Raw genomic sequence first — 24,799 nt, forward strand, 5'->3', positions numbered from 1 at the left:
TCGCACTTGTATCGAAAATAACTATTTTACCTTTCTAAAATCGGGCTGCAGCACGCAGGGGGGCGCATGGTTGGCGCGCGGCGGCTGCGGCGGGCCGGGCGGCGCGCGGCCCGGCGATGCCGTCAGGTCTGGCGCCGCGCGGCCGTTCTCCTGTAGGCAAAAGGAAACTTTATTGAAAAAAAAAAAAAGTAGAATTTTCACTAGCAAAAATAGAAAAAAATACAGTGCAATGACTCCACTATAGTTCGTTTTTTTTAGCATTAGAATGAACTTGCAAGAAGGTAAGCGATCTTGACGTGTCTTTTAATTGAAAAACGCTTTTTAAAAATCAAAAACTATTACTTATGAAAGCAGAAGAATATAAATGATCGTATTAGATTTATAATTGTTACATATTTGCCGTAACTTATTTTTTTTAATGTGTTTTTCAATTAAGACACATCAAGATTGTTTACCTTATTTCTAATGCTAAAAAAAAACGAACTATAGATTGTATCCATGGCAAACGCTTAATGTTTTACATGATAACCTATTTGGCAGTGTCATATTGTAATACATGGGTACAGTTGTGTGCAATATAATAGCAGTCAATAGGAAAATGCAAATTAGGGAAAAACTATAACTTTAGATCAATTATATTGGATTTTTTTTATATTTTTTATGAGTTGAGTTGACATTGTTTCAAAATTAACTGTAACCTTTACTTAAATAATATTGAAAGTGAAAAAAAAATATCATGAAAATCGGCTTTTATACTACCTCACGGAAATTCTTATAAAAAGGTAACAATCTACGAAATAAATACAATTTTATTGTGTAATAATTCGCTGCCATCACACATCACAAGGGCGTAAGGTGAACAAAATATTTACTGTTTTTAGAGGAACTGGGTTGGTTGAGTTAAAGACACCGTTGACTGGTACCTAGACTTAGACTAATTTATTCCATCATACCTAAGCGTTTTATACATCATTGTTATCTTGACATCACATCTCTAATCTGCGGCGATACAGACTATAGGCCCGATTCGGATTTTGAAATAGACATCTGTTAGATATCTTTTAGACATCGCCAAGATACGATAACGATATGTTTAAGATCTAGCCTGTCAAATTTGACATTTGCGCGATTCTGGCGATACTCTTGAACGATTTCCACAAAATATGACTTAGAGATCCAATTCACATCTAATAGATATCTAACTCAATCTAACGTAAAAGTGACATTGGTTGCCCGAATTGCGCTGCAAAAGAGAACTAGTTGAAATCTAAACTATAACGTATCTAGAATGGATCTAGTACGTGTCGTCTCTTGTGAATATCTTGAAGTTCGAATACGGCAGATTATCTCAACTAGCTCAGCGCGTGCTCCAACCTATACTAAGTTATCGACACGCATCACTGATTATATTTTACTGACCGCCTGTTCATTACTTTTCTATTATACAATAGTTCTTGTAGTAACGAAACGGCCAAGCTTGTAGATTTAGGGCGTGTAGAGTTATTTAGAAGCTTGGCTCTTCATGATATCATAACTTTTTGACAGTGCAAGCCATATTGTCTCATCTTGGCAACATTTTACATGAAAATGTTTTTGTGGGGACACAAACTACAATTTTGCTCTTAACTTACCTATTGTTCACCTTCAAAACGAATATTTAGGCTTAATTTAGTAGAAGCACTTACAATCTAATAATGGATGCACGTCTATAAATTTTATCTAAAGTGTCTTGTTTAACATTAATAATATAAACACATAAATTAGTTAGGTATTATTCATGAGCTGCGTTCGTAGTCACGATTTATGTTTATATGAAGAAGTGACAGGAAAAATAGGGGATAAACAGAATGCTTTTACATGATGACCTATTTGGCAATGTGATAGCTACCACATGCTACCAATTGAATGTCTTGCGAGTTAACTTGGCACGAGTCTTAGATCGCAAAGATTTATCGATTAGGTATAGGTATATATAGATAACTACAACTAACTTGAGTTAATCTTACACACACACTATTTATAAAAAATATTAGCTGCATTTAGACATTGTAGATGATTTTAAAGACTAAGCTACCTATAGTTGAAATGAACGTTATTGCTACAGACGTTCCTTTCCCCTCAAAAATTGAAACAGAGGTTAATCATATGACATAAAGAATTTGTTGTGAATTATCTTGTTTCGCGCTGGTACTATAATGATGAAATGAATTAAATTACATACGAAAAACACTAAGCTAACTACTAGTGTATGTTTTTTACAGCCTAGTATCGCCATCTGTCTTCATTTTGTGAAAAGAAAAACAAAGAAATGTATAAACCAAAAGCGCTGAACTTTCCCACTTAATAATGTCGTGTCAAAGCGAAAAAGTCCTAATTAGTAACATTAACTTGGCTTACGGAAGTCCGTGCCACCTTCACCGGCAGGGTGCATGAAAACTTTTTAAGGATTCTTTGTATTTTTTCCTTATAGGTTATTATGAAATAGGTAATATGAATTAATACGATTATAGACTACTTATATCTATGTATTAATAAAGTTTATGTGGGTATTTATTTATATATTTTGATATAAAATATTTTTATACACGTAATAATAATCAAGGTAGGCTTGATTAAGAATACAAAATAATCAAGATCAATTCAGGCTTCCACGTGAAGTATATGTAAACTAGAATATCTTGCACTTGACAAATTAAATGTAGGTTAAATAAATATGCAAACTTGAATTTATATCAAAAATATGTTATAGGTAGGAAAAGGGTCAGATTGCAGATGATTTAAAATTAAATAACGGTTCTATTTCTACCTTTTTTTGTAGATAATCTAGAGAATAAGAATAGCTAGATATATACTGTAGGTGGAAAATCTCCTACGAATAGGATTCCGGAGTATGCAATCGTGACATGTTTAAAAAAATAACCGTTATTTTAAATAATTCAACGCACGGCCATATCCGCTTTTACGTTCTGGATTTTATGGCCCATAATCCGTTCCTTCGACTCGAGAGTATTTTGTTTCTCCGCGAATGCGTTAGGAATTTGGCGGTCGATCGAGTGCGGGGGTGAGGGGAGGCGCAAGGGGCCCTGACCCAGTTCCGATCCACCCCGGTCGTACACACGAGGTCACTGTACTGCAGTTGCAAGCCTCCGAGGAACGCAGAGGTGACTGGACTGTCCCACAACGTGAATCGTCTCGTGGCTACCCAATTCTACTATCGCCATTGTTGTTTCATATCGTGAAAATTGAGCAATATTGTGCAGGGCATGAACAACAGTTCCTAATCATACACTTACTTTATTTTAAAGAAACATATTGGGGTACTCCATAAAAAGGCCAAGTTATCCAACGTGTTAAAAAATAGCGTCACTTTTCTGGAATGCCCTTAATTCTATATTAATTTGTAACAACTTTAATATGTAAAGGCAGCTAATTCAAAAAATCATGACGTTAATTGACACGCCAACTCATTCGATTTGTTGATTCATTCCAACAGAACCGCCCTAACCGTGCACGTAACGAAAAATAGACAAACAACTGGAAAAATCCGAGCCGCGACTTTACGTTACACTGGACTTTTTCTACCTTTTCTGTTTACAAAGCAATTACGTGACCCTCCCCATGTAACGAACAACCACATGTGCATTCAGTAAAAGCGCATTAACCGGCCCCCACTCATTCTAAATTAAGACTTATTACCAGGCAGAACGACACACGTTCAAATAACGAAACCATTCTGATTAAAAATCCAGCTTTATTGTTACCAGGACGTCACAGCAATTGGAATACAATGTATACACTACTATTTGTCACGCTATATCTCAGTTGCAGATTGCAATCGGAAAATGCAGTCGGAAATGGTAAATTGTCTTCCTGTGTCATACGGGTTTCAAATATAAATTGGTACCTGAGCCAGAAATTCTATTTCTTTTTAATCGCTACTCAAAAAAGTGTTCCTTATCACAATATCATTAATGTTTTTTTTATAAGAAGCCTGCAAGCTAAAAATTTAGTCCACAAACTTAAGTTAAAACATAACGACAATAACAACACTTCCGGGAAAAAAAATATATTGAAAGCGCTCACCCCGATGAAGTTTAGGTACGTCAATAGCATCCTTTCTTTTAAAAGTAAATTCAGCTTAGCCTCTGTTCCAGCTCGAAGGTACCTAATAATAAATAAATTGACAGACTATTTTTTATAACCTTCCTTAACCTAAATACCAACATTACCAACCAGTTTGATCGCCGGGAATGTCGGTCGCTAGGACCAAGCTTGGAATTCACTCAACGAGAAATTCTAGAAATACATTTAATAGGTACTAAATGACACACAATATTGCTTTCTCTCATCCTCTATTTAGACTAACAATTCGTTGGTTTATTTTTATCTAACCAAGTGATCCGGTTATAAATATACCTACTCCATACACTCGCCAACCTACGTGAAAATTAAATTTGGCCCAAATGGAGTCTATATTCGGAATACAATTACGGTACAAAGGCTCTTCGTCACAATAATAATGCCATTAAAATTGACGTTGTAATGTTACATGCCACTCCGGTGAAAAATAGGTTAAAGTGTCATTCAATAGAACTTGCTAACTATGTAAACATACTAAAATTGACACTGTCAATTTACTAGTAACTTTTGTTTACATAGAAAGTTCTATTGAATGATACTTTAAGTAAATATCTATACTCGACAACTGGCAAAACTATGTTTTTAATGAAACATAATTATTTATTAATTGTTAATTAGGTACTTAGCATATAAACTTGTATACATTTTAAATATGTTACTATTACCTCTTTTTAGCTTTGAATAAAATCCTAATGAGTACCTACTTTTTCATACCTACTGTGGACGCAGGATAATTCATTTCTCAAGGATATTGTGATTGGCAATGAATTTTGCCTGCTGCAATACAGCCGGCAACAATACGGCTCAGCAATGTAATCGCAATTGGAATTGAAATTTAATCCGTTTTGCACTAATAAATGCCACAACATTGATCAAAATTATTTGAGTTGTCTATTTGCCAATGATCTGTTCTTGAATTGCTTGTTTTGTTTAGCTACAAACAAAATTACTTAATAAATAATTAAGTAAAAGTTGCAGTGAAAGAAGTGGTCGCTCCAGCACGCGGCGACTCGCTTCATTCGTTACCTATCGATAAATGTACCGTAAAATGGGTTATTTATGCTCTTATTTTACAATCTACCTGATGAAAAACGCTTCCCAAACTGAAAGCACTCAACATTTCGACATCTAAGCTAACATACTTGAAGAGTGAAATAGACCGCCAAAATATCAAAGGAAATTCAATAACAAACGAATTATGAGCACATCTTCCTGCGGAAGACTTCAATGGACTCTTGAGAAACCTGACACAAAGGGGTTTTATAAGCAAGCATCCTTATAAATGATCGTGAAGAAATCATAATTAAATTCTCTTCGAGCTTGTCAAAGCATGCAAAGAAAAAATTAATCGTGCTCTTAAGTAGCATTCTTTTGGATAGCTAACTTCGTGTTTAGTATGAGATTTCTTGGCGTTCAAGCTGACTTGCTAATTATCATAATTGAATTAATTAGAACAGTCAAGAAGTAGTTCATATCCACTGTCAGTGACCCTCTAGGCGGGTGCTCGGTTCGTAGGCGCTTTTCCCTACAAAGCGGAAAAGCGTAGCTAATGCTGGTAGTGAATGCGTTAATGGCGCGCTATGAAAAGTAAAAAAAAAAACTTGAAGTCACCGTGACTTCCATATTCAACTCAATGTATTGTCACAGAATAAATAATAGTACTAAGTACTAAGTAGTGGCGGCGAGTCAAACATATCCATAGGCAAGCCAGGGCTAATTTGGCTTACATATTTCCTTTACAACTCTGCTCAAACGTTCAAAAACAGGCAAGCCGGTGGGAATCGGCTTTTATGGACGCGCCGCCACTGCAGTAAGTACAGAAGACTCACTCTCTAACAAAACGCGTCTGTTACGATCAGCACAGATATGGCCGCTAGGTGGCGACAGCGCCACGCGCGGCTTATGGCTTTCCCCAAAATTAGGGCCGAACGGATGTACTTTTAGCTACCTGTAGCAAAGCGACGAACTCGCCTATTTCACCACGGTGACAGGTGCGACAATTGTAAAACATCACTGTTGCTGACGTCACAGGCATCCATGGGCTACGGTTACCGGTTACTATCGGGCGGGCAGTATTCCTGTTTGCTACCATCATTGTAAAAAAAACTTTATTATATCGGAAAAAACAGATATTTCTCTTGCGATATTTATGACAATTGTCACAAGATGTCAAAGAATTTCGTGTAACTTGATAGTAAATGAGTTCTGTGTCGGAATTTCGGGACAATTGTCGTGTTTGTTGAAGTACAATGTCTGTACATCCCCTTTACCTTATTTACTCTATAATATATATAGTCTGTGGCACTTGAGATTGCATCACAATGACAAGCTGTGGAAATTTTTTAGGCTTTATAATAAATCTAAAGATACTGTGTGTGTAAGAAGAAGATTAAATAAAACTATATATAATAAGAAGATGCAGTTTATTTTAAACAATATAATCAACAGTGGTAGCAGAGCGTGGTTCCAACGTAGTTCGGGAAAATATTAAAGTACGCGACGTAAGCCGGCAAAATGGCGTCGTCAGAAACAAGTTTTAATTCAATAAAAATAAAACAATTTGCGGGAGAAGACTTCGCAATATGGAAATTTAGAATATGCAGCATTTTAAGAGCACATGACTGCATAAAAGCAATTGAGACAGCGGGTTTCGCGAGCGTGCCCGAAAACAAGAGTGCAGAGGCGAAAGCACAAACTATCATTATAAATGGCGTCGCCGACAGTCACATTGATTATATACAGGAGGAAGAGACGGCGTACAATATGATGCAAAAACTAGAGAAACAATTTATGAAGAAAGGTACACGCAGTAAACTGTTTTTAAGACGCCAACTTAACGACATAAAATACAAAGAAGGTACGCCATTGTCAGAACATTTTGTGACATTATCGAAAATATTTGGACAATTAAAGGATGCCGGGAGTGCACTGTCAGATGAAGAGAAGATAAACTTTATTTTATTATCCATGCCAGACACTTATGAAATTATAGTGACAGCGATCGAGTCGATACCTAACCTCACAGTTGATATAGTCAAGGATAGACTGCTGGGTGAAGAAGAGAAGAGAAATAAGAGTATGCCACGCGCACCTGAGTACAACAAATCAGCTTTTCTATGTTTTAGTTGTGGCAAAGAGGGACATAAGAAATATGAATGTAGAGAAAGACAAAATTATCATAGCGCTCGAGGTGCCCATCAGCTGCAGCACAGCTCATCAAGTGGAAGAGGATATCAAGGACAGACAGGTTACTCAGAACGAGGATCTTCATCAAGTGAACGAGGTTTTTCATCAAGAGGACGGAGCTTTTCATCAAGAGGACGAGGTTTTACTAACAGAGGACGAGGCTTTTCAAACCGAGGACGAGGATCTTATGGGAACGACTATGGACGTGGACATTCGTATGTGGCGTCAATTGACAGTGAAGTTGAGCATGCTTTTCTTGCGGAGACTGAAACCCAAGGATATGACAAAGAAGATAAGTGTGACTTAATGTGGTATATAGACTCAGGGTGTTCGGACCATTATGTTAATGATAAAAGATATTTCTCAGAATATATTGAACTCAGCCAGCCTAAGCCCATCTCGGTAGCGAAGAAAGGAGTGAATTTAATGGCAATAGGTGTTGGAAACATTCGGGCAAGGGCATTCATAGGTAAGCGGCCAGTTATTTTAAACATAATAAATGTATTCTATGTGGGTCAATTTCACCAAACGAGCATTTTTGTCTAATTCCCATGGAATTTTGAAATACCAACAATACACAAAAAAAATTATACTGATAATTTGATAAAAAATATAATAAACATTAATTTTCTTATGGGGTAAAAATATTCATAAAACTATAAAAGTTATTTCAATTTGAAATTTTGGTCAGGGCACGGGAATTAGTGTGTCCATGGGAATTAGATTTTACTAGCACGGAAATTAGAACATGGCACAGGAATTGTTTTCTTAACTTATTTTGGTAGTTAAAACTATTATTTATGTATATTTTAATCTACAATAATATACTTCAACCATACTGAAGCGGCATCGAACATATTTACCTTCTTTAATTTTAGTTTCGGACGAAAAATCTACGAAAGTATGATACACTAAAAACTACGTATTTGACTAATCGTTTCCTTGATTTTAATGGCAACTAATCTCTCTTTCTTAGTAAAATATACATATTTCAAAACAATACTTTAAGTAGTTGCGTAAACTTGTCCGCCTTACATACAAAACTATTCATTAAAAAGTGTCATTATGTATCTGCATGTAGATAGGTACAAGGTGTATGATCTGGTATATGGCCGTATAGGAAATGATACTAAGAAATAAATAGGGGCACAGAGAGAAGAAGTTATTGTGTAAGTTAATCTGAAGAAATCGAATATGCTGCCTTCATAAATTCATAACACAAAAAATTGTTTGACCACATACGAGGTAAGGTGGGGTAAGACTATCACCGGGCTAAGACTATCACAGACAGACAGACATGACGAATCCATAAGGGTTCCGTTTTTTGCCATTTGGCTACGGAACTCTAATAAGGTATCTAATAGTATTACGGTTTTAATACCCCCTGGCACTGACTAAAATAACCGACTTGGCTTCACATTACATCTCAAAACTTTTTTGTAGTAGAAGAACTGCGTTGCGAGACGCATCTTTTTACATGTAATGTTTTTGATAGGATCCCATCTCTTTTTGTAGGCTGTCCTTCTTTTCAGGTAATCATACCCATACCATACTGATACTATGTATACACATATCATAACTATACACATCTTTATTCATACTCACATCGTACAACTAGTGTACCTTTACTTTCCCTACTAATTGTAAGAACTAAAAGGTAAATTTGTTATCGCATATATTTCTATAGGATTACAAGCTTATTTATGCAGTTATTAGATCTTTAGAACGTGACTAATATTGCAGTATTATTAGATTTTTATTGGTTTAAAAAGCTAAAACCTAATTACGTTTCTGAAACTTGTGGGTATGCTAGAAGTACCTTAGAATAATGATAATCATGAGTGATTGTGTCAGTGACAAAACTAAGGGATTTTAAAGTGCATTAATTCTTAGACTACATGTTCAAATTAAATGTTATTTTGATAGAATGTTATTGAGATTTGATGGTACGGCCGTGCCACTTTGTTTTGCTCGACTTGGCGGCGGCACTGCCGTGCCCCCAGATCCTTTGTCCTTCCCCGGGCCTCAAACTATCTCCATACCAAATATCATCAACATGATATTGGTTCAGCGGTTTAAGCGTGACGAGATAACAGACAGACAGACATACTTTCGCATTTATAATATAATAAGAATAGGATATATTTAATTTTTCTTGTATTAGAAAAGCTAATTCATAATAACTAATCTATTAAACGAGCAATTCTTGTATATATTTCGGGGATCTCGGAAACGGCTCTAACGATTTCGATGAAATTTGATCATATATGAGGGTTTTCTGGGGTGAAAAATCGATCTAGCTAAGTGTTATCTCTGGAAAAACGCGCAGTTTTGAGTTTTTAGGTAGGTATATGTTTTCCAAGCAAAGCTCGGTCTCCCAGATATTTAAACTTTATACGGCATACGCTGTCAGCTGTCAAATTTACAACAAAAAAAACATTGCATTTCATGTAACCTTAGGTAGGTTAGGTAATATGTAATAATTCCAGAAATAGTTTTATGTTTATATAATATTTTAATGTTACAATATGATCAATGAATAAGGTAAGGTGGGGCAAGCTAACAGTACAAGGATTCCATACAAGTGATAGTCTTACCCCGGTGTCGTCTTACCCCACCTTACCTTACGTATTAAAATTTCCCGGGTTATTCGGGTCCACCCTGTATGTACTATAGTACTTATACTAAAAAACCGTTCACAGATTTTTGTGCATTCTTTAAGATTTCCTTAAATGTAAAATAGAAAGATATACGTCATATTATTATTACATATAATATATATTCAATGCCAATATATATATGTAATAATAATATGACGTAAACATTGCCAATTAACTTACAGTGCCCCCAATAAAAGATTTGTTGACAATATATGTAATACTTTCTAATTCCCGTGCCACTTAATCAGCTGTTTTAGGTAAATTTGCTATGGGAATTAGGGCACAGAAATTAGAATTCGTAATAAAAAAATTCGCCAAAAATTTAAATCTTGTTTGACCAAACTGTTATGTTATCACTTACATAAAGATACATAAACGGCTCCTAAATATGACAATTGTTATTGAAAAGCTATGTGGAAAATAAAATTTATAAGGGGCATCGAAATTAGAAAAAAACTGTCGCCCACCCAGATTCCGAAATACTTACGCGATTTGCTCGAACACGCCGCGGCTTGACTTACATCCGCTTGCTTTAAGAGACAGACGAATACTGCCAGTACGGGTGAGGCGGGACACGAGCCGGTTCAAATAAAAACGTCGGCTGTCAGAGCCCTTTGAGTTTTGCCGACGAAATTGTACTCGCGCGCTCGGACAAAATTTAAACATCGATCACGAGTTATTTACCACAATGAAGTTAATAGTGTATATGCTCAGTGATAGTAAATATCATCTAGTTTAAGTATTTGACACTAAATTGGTGATACTAATGTAGAATTTTTCGTAGGATTTTTCTTTATGCTCAAAAGTAGATTCCGGACAGGGCACGGGAGTAGTAATTTGAGCCTTTAGGTATTTTTAAGTGTACTCTAAAAACCAACTAATCAGTGAATTCATATGGAACTCGGTGTGAAAGTGTGACTTCTTTATGTAAAAAAAAAATGGTAAGTATTATCTGATGCTAACCCTCGATTTTCATCACGGACAGAAAAAAAATCGTGTTCAGAAATTGACCCATGTGCCTGATTTAAAGAATAATTTATTGTCAGTTTCAAAGATTGAAGATTATGGTTACAAAATTGAATTTAATACAGGAAAAGTCAGAATCTACAAACACAATTGTTTGACCATGATAGGCAATCGTGTAGGGTCATTATATACCATTCAAATGGAAACATTAATTGAAAAACAATGTAATTATAGTAATAACTGTGACAAAAATGTGAGACAGCTGTGGCATCGACGGTATGCTCATCTAGGTGTAAAAAATTTGAACTTATTATCATCACAACAAATGGTAAATGGTATGGATGACTTAACTAAATTTAAAAATAATATTCCTGTTTGTGAGCCATGCTTGTTAGGTAAGATGACAAGACAACCTTTTAACAGACCTGGACGTAGAGCGACTAGACCCCTTGAATTAGTACACACTGACGTCTGCGGACCAATTACCCCAATGACTGAAGAAGGATATAAGTATTTTGTGACGTTTATTGACGACTATACTCATTTTGTATGGGTATACCTACTAACCAATAAGAGTGAAGTGTTTGACAAATTTAAACAGTACTATTTCTATGTGACAAACCATTTTAATGCTAACATGTTGAAGTTAAGATCAGATAACGGAGGAGAGTATATTTCTAAAGAATTTCAGAACTTTTGTTACAGTAAGGGGATACAGATGCAGTATACAGTCCCGTATAACCCAGAAATGAACGGAGTTTCGGAACGTATGAACCGGACCTTAATGGAAAAAGCTAAGACTATTTTAATTGACTCACAACTTAGGAAGGAGTTTTGGGGCCATGCAGTATTATTTTCAGCGTACGTCACAAATAGGAGCCCGACTGAAGGGAAACAGAAAACGCCAGCAGAGCTATGGGAAGGTAGGAAACCAAATGTATCTAATATGCGAGTGTTCGGATGTACAGCGTACAATCATGTACCTAAAGAATTAAGACATAAACTGGACAACTCCGGTAAAAAACTGATTTTCATTGGATATTATACCACCGGATATAAACTTTACGATCCTGAAACAAAGAAAATTATATTGGCACGGAACGTGATCTTTGATGAGACAAAACCAGATTGTGACAAATATACAAAATATGTACTGGACAAGACAGAAGAGACAGAGAAGGAAGTGAGTAAAGATGAACAAGAAATTGAAAAGGTAACCGAAGAAGAAAATGAACTAACAAATAATGAGGAAAAGAAAATAGAGAAGATAAAGAACAAAGAAAATGAAGAGAGTAAAAATCAAGATGACAAAAACCAGATGAAGACTGTAACAGAGAAGACAGAAAGCTCAGAAAGAGGGAGAGCAAGGAGAGAAGTAAGAAAACCAGTATGGCAACGGGATTACGAAATGGACCTGGACAAGGATGATTCAGCATTATATGCATTACTAACAGGTTATCAGGATGCTCCTACAAATTATGATGACATTAAAGGAAGAAGAGATGAAAATGAATGGAAAAAGGCAATCAATGAAGAATTAAAGACTTTAAAAGAAAATGAAACATGGAAATTTGTACCTGTACCAAAGAATGAAAAATTACTGGATAGCAGATGGGTCCTTACAAAGAAGAATATAGGAAAAGAAGAAATATGTAAAGCAAGATTAGTTGTGAAAGGTTACCAACAAAAAGAAAAATTAGAAAATATATACTCACCGGTTTTGAAGTTACAAACATTAAGAGTTCTTTTATCAGTTGCAGCTCAGAAAGATTATGAAATACACCAAATGGATGTCAAAGGTGCTTTCTTGTATGGAAGAATTGATGAAGAAGTATACTTAAAACCCCCACAAGGTCTGACAGTTCCTGATGGCCATGTTTTAAAACTACAAAAATCCTTATATGGTTTAAAAAAGAGTCCTAAGTATTGGTATGAGAAATTCACTGAAGTTGTCACTGAATATGGATTTACCCGTTCGCAAAATGACTACTGTCTTTATAGTAAAGGGGAATTATACTTGATTTTGTATGTTGATGACATGTTGATTGTAGGGCCTAGTGTGACTGAAATAGAGAGTGTTAAGAAATTTCTAAATTCAAAATTTCATATGAAAGACTTAGGTAATGAAAAACTCATGTATTTAGGCATTAATATTCAAAGGAAACATGACGGTATTTATCTTAACCAGACAAACTATTTACAGAAAGTAGTTCAATCTTATAATATGGAGAATTGCAGAGGTGTCAATTCACCTATGGACCCTAATTTCAAACTGGACTTTGACTTGAGTGAAATTGACTTGACATTAGAACACAAGTGTAGATCACTTATTGGCTCTTTAATGTATGCTATGGTAAGCACCAGACCAGACTTAGCAACAGCTGTGTCATATTTGAGTAGATTCCAAACACAACCAACTTTAAAGTTATGGCAAGCCTTAAAGCGTGTATTGAGATATGTTAAACAAACTGTTAACTATAATCTTATATTTTGTAAATGTAAAAATGAAAGCCTAATAGGTTTTGCAGATGCAGACTTTGCACGTGATAGTGACAGAAAATCCACAAGTGGATATTTGTTTCAATTGTTTGGTAATACTGTGACATGGAAGTCAAAGAAGCAAAGTACAGTCGCTTTGAGTACTACGGAGGCCGAACTAGTTGCCTTATGTGAAGCATCTGTTGAAGCCTGTTGGCTAATTAAGCTAATGACAGATTTTAACATTCAAATTAATAATGTTGTTATATTTGAAGATAATCAGAGTACTATAAGAGTTGTTCAAAATCCTGATCAGAAACGCTTGAAACATGTTGATGTGAAATGTAATTTTATAAAAGAAAAGGTTGAAGAAGGCTTAATTACCATTGAATATGTAACTACAACAGATCAGATAGCTGATATACTAACTAAACCTTTATCAGGTGAAAAATTTGTAAAACTGTGTAATTTACTTAATTTGTTCAAATGTTAAAAGGATGTACAAACATTGAGGGAGAGTGTTGAAGTACAATGTCTGTACATCCCCTTTACCTTATTTACTCTATAATATATATAGTCTGTGGCACTTGAGATTGCATCACAATGACAAGCTGTGGAAATTTTTTAGGCTTTATAATAAATCTAAAGATACTGTGTGTGTAAGAAGAAGATTAAATAAAACTATATATAATAAGAAGATGCAGTTTATTTTAAACAATATAATCAACAGTGTTTCTTGTGACAATTGTCATTAGCTTCGCAAAATAAGTAGGTACTTATTTATTGGCGATATAATGGAATTTTATTAAAAAAATTGTTGGTGGCAAACAAGCACACCGCCCGTCCGATGGTAAGCGGTTACCGTAGCCTATAGAGGCCTGTGACGTCAGTAACAGTGATGTCGACAATTGTCACACCTGTCACCATGGTGAAATAGGGGCGTATCGTAACGGATGTCGCGGTCGCCCCCGCGGCTCGTGCGTGCCACGCGGTCGGCTGTCAGGAGCGCCAAGCTTAGGTAGGTACTAACTAAAAATACGGTGCTAGGACAGCGCGTGTGCAACTATGAAACACAGGGCATGTTAAACAAACTTACACAGTCACAATACATGTACGGTGAGATCATGTCATAACATTTATGAGAAACAAATTACTTTGATACAAATTCAAATATACAGAGTTTAAAACATTTGAGAACGACTTTAAAAACAAGTTAGTCCAAGAATGAGCAAGTTGCTTTAATAGGGCGGCATACACCGGCTGCCGGGTCGATGGGCATGGTCCGTACTCCTAATCGATAGCGCCGTACTACCGCCTCAATGGAATGCGCGCGCCGGTGGCCTTACGTAACGCGCAACACCAACACCTGTTGCTTAGTACTACCACCCACTTATAACCTAGCTAAATCGAAAAGATTCCCGCCAGTTTTACTAGGGCTTATGTAGGGGGAAACTGGATTTGGCCGGTTGTTCGGAGTCAATGCACCACAGCAACCTTCGCTGCACTCAAGGGTGCATAGTAGTGTAGAAAAACGATAATGATCTTCATTAGCGTACCTATTGGGCGGTTTAATGAAGAGATGAGTATTGTTTTATGAAACAGTTTAAACTTCGAATATAAACCTCAATGTTTGAATTTTCGCAAGACTTTCCTAATTAAGATATTGTTTACTCACATTTATAGACGGGTCTATCGTGAAATTTACCTATTTATTAACATTATGTGCAGTGGGTGGTTTGAAAATGTGATGTCTACCCCAAACTTTTTCATAACCATTTTCGTCGGGTAGCTGCACAAATCTCTGTTTTGACATTTTGCTGGGACATCAGTTAGCCGCGACCACGACCAGTGAAACCTGTGTCGAAACGTCGGCAAATAAAGGTAATAAAATAAATTTCGCGATAGACCCGTCTATGAATGTGAGTTAATATGTGTTCAAAACATATGGTTTTATTTAAAGAATTATGAGACAGATTCTATTTACTATTATTTGTGTGTATTTCTATACAACCTATTTATTATTTAAACTAAGTAGGTAGGTAATGTCTCCAAACATCTTAGCAAACTTTGTCCATGTCATATAGTTTTTTTTAGCTTTAATAACATGACATAATGAAAATTTACTAGTAAAAGTAACATCTGAATAACGAAACGAACTAATTTTAAAATCTAAATAAGTGTAAGGCCTGAGTGGACGCTCGAGTTGGGCGTGCAGCGGGGCGGGGCGTGCGACGTGCATGTTAAACAAATGCAAACGTATAGGAGCGGCCTTAGTGCACGCTGCTCAAATTACTTGTGAGCCCGACGCCACGCTGCACGCCCCGCCGAACGCTCCGCTTCGAGCGTCCACTCAGGCCTTACACTAAGGACAAGGACCGTCGTCGACGGCCAAGTTTCTGCGGGAATTCTGCAAATCGCTACTAAGTAAATAAGCAAGGAAACGCCATCACCCAACTTGGCCGCTTTAATGTATCAAATTTTATGGTGTCTAATATCTATAAAAATGCCAGCTGCCCAGATTATGATCCAATCCAGGCATAAATGCATAAAAATCAGAGTAGGTACTCATATTTAGAGCTTGTTCCTAGATTGCTAGGTAATTGCAGGCAGTAACTATTCGTATTTACGCTTACAAATTTAGTTTTGGCATAACTTTGTTGCATTAAGCAGTAATAGGTAAATAGTTACAGTTTACACTCAAAATTAAGCAACAAATTCTTAAGGGCCCCGATTACCAGTCCGCCGGACGATATCGGCCTGTCAGTTAGAACAAAAAGTTGACAGTTCCGAACAACTGACAGGCCGATACCGTCCGGCGGACTGGTAATCAGTGGGCCCCTTTAATCTAAGTAGTTTGTAAGCTTATTGTATTTGTGTAAGTATCTACCTAAAGAATAAATAATGTATTTAAGAACTCCATTAAAAATAACGAAAAGTAGGTACTGCAAAAAGGTATTCGTTATTGATATCATCATTACCGTTTTCGTAATGGGCAAAGTTAAAAAGATAACGACCGCTGACTTTCATTACTAGAAAATATTTAAGCGTTCAAATGTAAAAAGGAAATCGTTCCATATTCTATAAGTAGGTACTTATTTAATTAAACATCCCAATAATCCGTCCGATTAAGCAAACTCCTTCTAACAAAACCCTTTTTAGAGCCGACCCGACATAGTTCGCATTCATTTAATTTTACTAACTTAACTCTATAAATCGCTATTACATCAGACTAGAATCAATAATACATATAGACAGATACCTACTCGTATATTATACGATTGGCTTGAAATTTAATAAGTAACTATTAAGTCTTAACAACAGTGATTATCACAGACGGCCTCCAAGTAACATGACCTAAAACCTTAAATGGGCGGTACAGACAAATTTGACATTAACAACCGGAGCCAATCAATGAGCAAGGTAACCTTCGACTGACATGATGATATATTTTTAAACGCCTGCTGTTGCTGAGGTGGCCCTTTCAGCGTTCAAGACTCACAGGGCCCGATTCGGATTTTAAAATAGACATCTGCTAGATATCTTTTAGACATCGCCAAGATACGATAACGATATGTTGAAGATCTAACCTGTCAAATTTGTAATTTGCGCGATTCTCGAGATACTCTTGAACGATTTCCACAAGATATGACTTAGAGATCCAATTCACATCTAATAGATATCTAACTCTATCTAACATAAAAGTGACATTGGTTGCCCGAATTGCGCTGCAAAAGAGAACTAGTTGAAATCTAAACTATAACGTATCTAGAATGGATCTAGTACGTGTCGTCACTTGTGAATATCTTGAAGTTCGAATACGGCAGACACTTTTGTTATGGTCTCGTGGGGCTACGACAGATTTTATTCTACTTCAGCTACGTGCTACGGTGTACTACGGCGTAGCGCCGCAGCGCAGCAGCGCTACATCGCGCTAAAGCAGGGGTCTCCAGACGCGTTGGCCCTCAGGTAAAAAACTTTGGAGACCCCTGCGCTAAAGTGTCATTCTATAGAATTTGTATAGAATGTAAACAGAAATTTCTAGTAAATTCATATTTGTTGACAGTTTCAATATGGCGGTTTGTTTACATAGTTGGCGTATTCTGATTTTAATAACAGGTTAAGACCACTACCGCTTAAATGGGTTCAAATTTAAAATCTTAAATGGGTTAAAGATAAATATATATCCTGAAGACACGTTTCAGTCGCACTTACCAATCCAAGTTAGCGGGCATTGAAACATTTATTATAAATACCAACGTGAATGTAAACAAAAATGATAAAACATATTGGTAGTACATAGGGCCCCGATTCAGATTTTGAAATAGACCTCTGTTAGATATCTTTTAGACATCACCAAGATACGATAACGATATGTTTAAGATATAACCTGTCAAATTTGACATTTGCGCGATTCAGGAGATACTCTTGAACGATTTCCACAAGATATGGCTTAGAGATCCAATTCACATCTAATAAATATCTAACTCTATCAAAAGAGAACTAGTTGAAATCTAAACTATAACGTATCTAGAATGGATCTAGTACGTGTCGTCTCTTGTAAATATCTTGAATTTCGAATACGGCAGTAGGTAACATGCATGGTAAGAAACTGCATGTCAATATGACAATCTCTGAAGACTGAAACTAAACCTTAATACCCAAAGCAATTTAAAATGCAATCCGCATCCAAGTAACAGCACTGCTAAGAATAGGATTATTGCAATACTGAGTACAGTCAGCCTCGTAATGGCGCAATACGTACGCCAAGGCTAACGTCTAGACGGCGACAGCCAACCGGCAACCGTTATTAACTTGTCCACAGACAATCCAACCTCTAAACATAGCATAGTCGCGCTACCCCCTGTGCCACACATACGGTAGCGTTACTCCATCTTCGAGTCAATCCCATGCCGTGATTGGGTCCGTGTCTTTCAACGGACCAATCACGGCACGGGATTCGCTCACCTCGTCCCCCGCACCCCAGTATTTTTGGCAGCATCGGTTTCATGAAAGAATTGGCCTAAGCTCAGTCTAGAGGTTGGATTGTCAGTGAACTTGTCATTCACGGGATGACGTCGGCTTATTGATATTGGCGGTGCACTGGTATTTGCTGTATGTGTACGTGGTTGTGACGTCATTATTTAGGCTACTCCATATCACTTGCGTAAGATTATAAAGATGCTCCTATAGATTTTGTGCAGTGTATAAAACACATTTTAGAAAAATATATTGTAATACTGAGTACAGTCAGCCTCGTAATGGCGCAATACGGACGCCAAGGCTAACGTCTAGATGGCGACAGGCAACCGGCAACCGTTATTAACTTGTCATTCACGGGATGACGTCGGCTTATTGATATTGGCGGTGCACTGGTATTTGCTGTATGTGTACGTGGGTGTGACGTCATTATTTAGGCTACTCCATATCACTAGCGCAAAATAATAAATATGCTCCTAAAGATTTTTTGCAGTGTATAAAACACATTTTAGAAAAATGTCACTTCTGTGGACTATAATAAAAATTAACGACACTGGTTCATAAATCATAAATATTCTGAATTTGTTATTTGAGTCACAAGTACTGAAAAAAAATGTAGCGCCGGCAAGAGTAAAAATTTGCTCTAGATTCCCTTAACCTTGCGATGTCTTGTTCTTGTCTACAGGGAAGACGTGAACGAGTTAATCATATGTACTATAGAAGAATGTATTGTTTTATAATTAAAGAAGGGTGGGCAAATTGGCCTATATGACCAATAAGGACCAGCAATAATATGTCACTGGATAGCTTACTTTAAGGTCTAATACTTTTACTATGGCAGATAGTCCCAAATCTTTGTGTGAAAAAAGTTATCACCACAAAAAGTATTGTGAGTTTAAAGTATAGTATAGTATAGTTTTTTTGATACTAAGTTCCTGTGTCGCAGATCATTAAGGTTTTGTTATTGTGGATGATTTGGTGTCAGGATATTTTCGTTTTTTATTCGTTTTCTTATGTTTTTTTTCTGTCCTATTTTTTTTTTATTAGACATTTGACAAGTCTCGTCATACAAAAAAATGAAGTATATAAAAAACCTTTCCAATGGTATGTCGCTTATTCTTATTGGTCCATAGGCCAGTGTCCATACAAATCTGCCCATCCTCCTTTGTTTCTTGATATGGAAGTGCGACACTCATAAAGTTACATTAAGTCCGACACAAATTAAGATTCATAAACACATTAAGCTGTCGCAACAAATAAGAAATCATATTTCTTTAGTTATAACGGATAAGTCAACACAAAACAACAACTGTCGAAAATCAGATGCAGTTATATGAAAAAATAATCTTACAAACTTGCTTAAGGTGACAGTCCATTTACAACCGCAGCTCTGCTGCACTACTGTTCATTTTACTATGGAAATTGACAGTAACAGCGACGCGTTCAGTACCAGTAGTGCAGCTGCGGTCAGAAATGGACTGTCACCATTATTGTTCATGTAATATGATGCACAAGCATTACGAGAAAGACATCCTAATAATTAAATTAAAAACTTTATGTATAAGAATAAAAAACGGGGCCCTATGAAATTAGGTATAATCAATACTGGGAATGTTAATGAATTATAAGAAAACTCTCGAAGCTTAATTACTTCCAACTTTATTTTAGGACTTTAGTAAGACAGACACGCTCAAAGACTAATTAAGCGACTGTTTGTTTAATCTACTTAACCCAGCTCAAACCCGATCAAATACTGACTTAGGGAGCTCAAGTTATTAAAGTACGATCGAGAGTACTTTTTCATAAAGGTTGCTCGTGACAGGCGATAGGACATACAGCGTGTAAGTATTTTTAATAAAACCGTAAATCGAAACGAGGCGTAGGTTTCTGTAATATGAAATGAATTTAAAAGGAATTTTATTTAGCATTAGGTATATATAGAGTGCAAAACATTTTTGAGTCTTTGTGAAGTCGTGTCAGTAAGTGCGACGTTACGAATAAAAACAAATTAATTTATAATTACAGGGAAAAAATAATCGTCATAATTTGTAAAGTGCCAACTACCCGTGGAATATGAGGTCGTATCAAAAATACACGTAGTATTTTACGAGTATCCCCACGGTACACTAAAGGGGCCACTGATTATCAGTCCGCCGGACGGTATCGGTCTGTCAGTTAGAACAAAAAGTTGACAGTTCCGAACAACTGATAGGCTGATATCGTCCGGCGGACTGGTAATCAGTGGGCCTCTTAAGATAAAGATTTTTTGTGCATTTATTACTAAAAATATCCCTAAAGTCTATTTTTTTATTCGGTAGACTGAAATGACAGTTCATAGTATGAACATAAAATGTCATTTCATACTATGAACTGTCATTTCAGTCTACCGAATAAAAAAATAGACTTTAGGTACCTTATGTAATGTAACAAAATGCCTTTTATCTCGCTGCAGGAATTATAGAGATGAATAGAGTTCGTAATATTAGATTTCCATGAAAAAGTCTCTTTGTCTCGTAGCTACTTAATATATTCTGAACGTATCCTTATTTGCATATAACGAGAGCCAGACAGATTGTTGCCATACTTTGCTTATCTCGGAATAATCCTATTGTTTTAAAGGCAGAACAATATAAGTAAGTATATATGTGGCTACCTTGCAAACAAAATAAATGTAGGAAAAGAAAAATATATATAGGTAGGTAATTAATTAAATCTTTCTCTTCCTTCTCCGTCTTCTTATAATTATGATAAAGTATTTAATGTTTTGTAGATTATTTTACTTGCAAAGTTTAACCAAAACTTTATAATTAGTTAATTTATAAAGTTAACATTTTAATAATTTTCATCTTTTACTATTTTCATGCCTTGATAGCGCCTTACGGCTTTCGTGTCAGTTTAACATGACAGCTTGATTAAGCTATTTTAAAACAAGAATCACAGTGAGTAGGTACTAGGTACTCTCTCATTAAGATTGTAGGTTAATAGTACCATCTTGCTGCGAATTATTCCTTAAACTAAATATCTTAAATATTCAAAATGTTTCCATTAAGGCTACTTCACTTACGTTCCACGTCGATGCCATTACAAAGTTTCAAGGAGACTTACATCTTTAGCGGGGAATTTCAGACGCCTCTGGCGATGGCGTTAAAAAGGGTTCGTACTGATCTTGTATATTTTATAGGTTATGGCCAATTGGTAAGCGGTCGGAGCGTAAGCTGGGTCAAAAGTATCATGCAACATTTTATACAGATCGTGAATTTTAGGTGCGATGGTTTTTATGCGAAGATACGAGTGTAATAAAACGGACTTACGATTTCAAGCCAACATGATCATTAACATTATATACAGGTACTTTTAAAACGTCGTACTCGTATTTACCATTTACAGTCAGCTGCAGAGATAGTTGACCGCCTAGAAATTTGTTTGCAACTGGCATCAACTAGGGGGATGTATTATTGTGAATTCCAAATAATTCGGAAGTTTTACAAGAACCATCTTCACTGTGTAGATAAAATAATTTTAACTGTGAAGCTACGATCCAACTGTCATGTCTCTGGTGTACATAAGTTCACAAATTGAAAAGAGAGGTTTCTCAACTCACAAAAGCAATTACGTGGTAAATAGGTACCCCGTTCTTAATAGTGTGTGTAAAACAAAAAAAACCGGCCAAGTGCGAGTCGGACTCGCGCACGGAGGGTTCCGCACCATCAACAAAAAATAGAGCAAAAAAAGCAAAAAAAAAACAAGCAAAAAAACGGTCACCCATCCAAGTACTGACCCCGCCCGACGTTGCTTAACTTCGGTCAAAAATCACGTTTGTTGTATGGGAGCCCCACTTAAATCTTTATTTTATTCTGTTTTTAGTATTTGTTGTTATAGCGGCAACAGAAATACATCATCTGTGAAAATTTCAACTGTCTAGCTATCACGGTTCGTGAGATACAGCCTGGTGACAGACGGACGGACGGACGGACGGACGGACGGACAGCGGAGTCTTAGTAATAGGGTCCCGTTTTTACCCTTTGGGTACGGAACCCTAAAAATATATACTCATTTATAAAAATATTTATTTACAAGACTGTGCGCATTTAATAAAAAATATTATTATGTACCTAACTAATGCTTCTATGTCTGTAATCAACGATATTACTTGCAACGCTAGACTCCACAGGGAATGGACGAGACGCAGTCATACGAGTACCTGTAGTTGTTCATAATGAGTTTTTCAAATCACGTTACGTTAAGATTACTTACAGAACTCTGTCAACTATACGAGTAATATGCACAATAGCACGTGTACCGTGGTTTTTTTAACCGCATCATAATCCGTTGCGTAGTTTTAAAAATCTAAGCATACATAGGGACAGACAGACAGCGGGAAGCGACTTTTTTATACTATGTAGTGACTAGACTGGTTAAAACCAACATTTTGGCTTATTTTGGCTGGCATTTGGATAATGGTGCTTTTGTTATTTACCGTAAATGGGTTGTTATTTAATGTCATCGGTGGTTAATCTTAAAAAAAAATATATTATAATATATACGAGTAGATGTCGTCAAATGACGCGTTATTGTAAAAATTATTAACTCTCATTCAGTCTTCCCACACAATGTAAAAAGGTCAAACGATGTCGTGGGTGGCAATTGTGTTAATTTTATTGTGAAACTTAATATTTTATTTCCGTGACTCGTAATTATCAAGATGGATATTTCTTAAATAATTTATAAAAACCGAAGTTGTATTTTTGTAAGTAACTATATAGTAACTGTAGTTAGCGTTGCTCGCGCTAAGTGAGGTCTCATAGATTGTATACTATATGCACATGCGCATACATGCACAGTACAAAATCATACATATTGTGATGATGTATTGCTAAAATAAGTTAACATCAAACACTTTCGTAGGTTGTGTACGTATGTATACACCTTGTATTTCAGATTTATTTGGGAAATGTTATTGAAGCAAAACCTGACTTTGACACCATTAATATTCTGTCTCGTATACCATTAACTTTTTACATGAAAAGTGTAGCTTAACCACCCACGACCGTTAAGTAAATTCTTAAGTTCTAAAAGCCTGTCTATAGCTGTTAGAACCATCGTCAACGTGAAACTGTGTTCACGGCTTTGTAATAAAGATCACTTCGTGGGGCTCTTAATGACGTCACAGTTCATTAAGAACGCCCCTGCCCGAACCAGACTTCTCACGCCTACTTTTGCCACACGCGGTCGGCGGATAAATTTAACGATTTGAAAATCACTGGGTTTTGCTCGTTGAGCAGACTAGGCATCAATACCTATATTAGATGTTCAACGCATTAAAGGATCGATACGTTAATATAGGAAAAGTCTTTTATAAATAACACTATCGCTTTGTATAAAGTAGGTAGGTACTTATATAGAATAGAATAGAATAGAATAGTTTTTTATTCGTAAACACACAGACAAAAGACATACATAGAAATAACAAAGTGAAAAATAAAGTGTCACGAAATGGCCCCATCTCAGCATGTTGCTGGCGACTTCCAGCGCTGATCTTCCGATGAGACCATCAAGTGAGGATAAATCACGGAAGGTAACAGACAAAAAAGAAACATACAATAAAACGAAAAATAAAATTACACGCAGTTTACACAACTAATACAAAAAAGAGATACAACATGACGACATAAGTAAATACATGACACTAAGTGACATCACTATTCTTCCAACAAAAATAAATGTTCTTATGCATTTAATTGTTCTTCTCAGTCTGAATCAGTATAATTAGATGAGACCCTTTAGACTGAAATCAATGCTACCTAGTACTCATTCGTAAGAGTTCGTTTCCTTTGCATGTAACTTGATGGTTGTTGTCCAAGTTCTGTTGAACTGAACTAATTAAGTTTCAAGAACCTAAGCTAGTAGGTTTCTTGTAAAACTTATTATAGCTTTCCCGACCGTGCTATATTTTCTAAACTACTTGAAACGTGACTGCAGTAGCAGGAATTTTATATTAAAAATATTACTGAAAAGCACCTAAAGCTTTAAGTTTACATGGTAAGAATATTTGCGTACTGTATACGTCGACCCTTAAGAAAATAGAAAAAGGAAAATTTTACAAAATGTGCTTAGAGTGCCATAAACAAGATATGTATAAAACAAAGGCTTTGCATTGTATTTAGTGAATTAACAAAGACTTGATAGGTTCCTGACTAGCGACATTACTAAATGGTGGAAAGGTTACGTAAAGTCCCCTAGAAATACATAAAATGTAATAAAACATTTGAAATATCAGCCTCAGCCTACCTTAAAAGATTTTTTTTAGGGTTCCGTACCCAAAGGGTAAAAACGGGACCCTATTACTAAGACTCCGCTGTCCGTCCGTCCGTCCGTCCGTCTGTTACCAGGCT

The 24,799-nt window shown here is 36.1% G+C and overlaps 1 protein-coding gene across 5 annotated transcripts in view; it reads right to left on the bottom strand.

Annotated features, from left to right (window-relative positions):
• Positions 1-24,799, bottom strand: part of LOC134650178 (rho GTPase-activating protein 100F) — a 50,656-nt gene that overhangs the window by 15,192 nt on the left and 10,665 nt on the right. For all 5 annotated transcript variants that reach the window (XM_063505072.1, XM_063505071.1, XM_063505074.1 and 2 more), the window contains exon 2: positions 31-150. In XM_063505072.1, the coding sequence (XP_063361142.1) occupies positions 31-150 (120 nt within the window). The remainder of the gene's footprint in view (positions 1-30; positions 151-24,799) is intronic.

The sequence above is a fragment of the Cydia amplana genome, chromosome 8, assembly GCF_948474715.1.
Source record: "Cydia amplana chromosome 8, ilCydAmpl1.1, whole genome shotgun sequence".
In the NCBI taxonomy this organism is placed as follows: Eukaryota; Metazoa; Arthropoda; class Insecta; order Lepidoptera; family Tortricidae; genus Cydia; species Cydia amplana.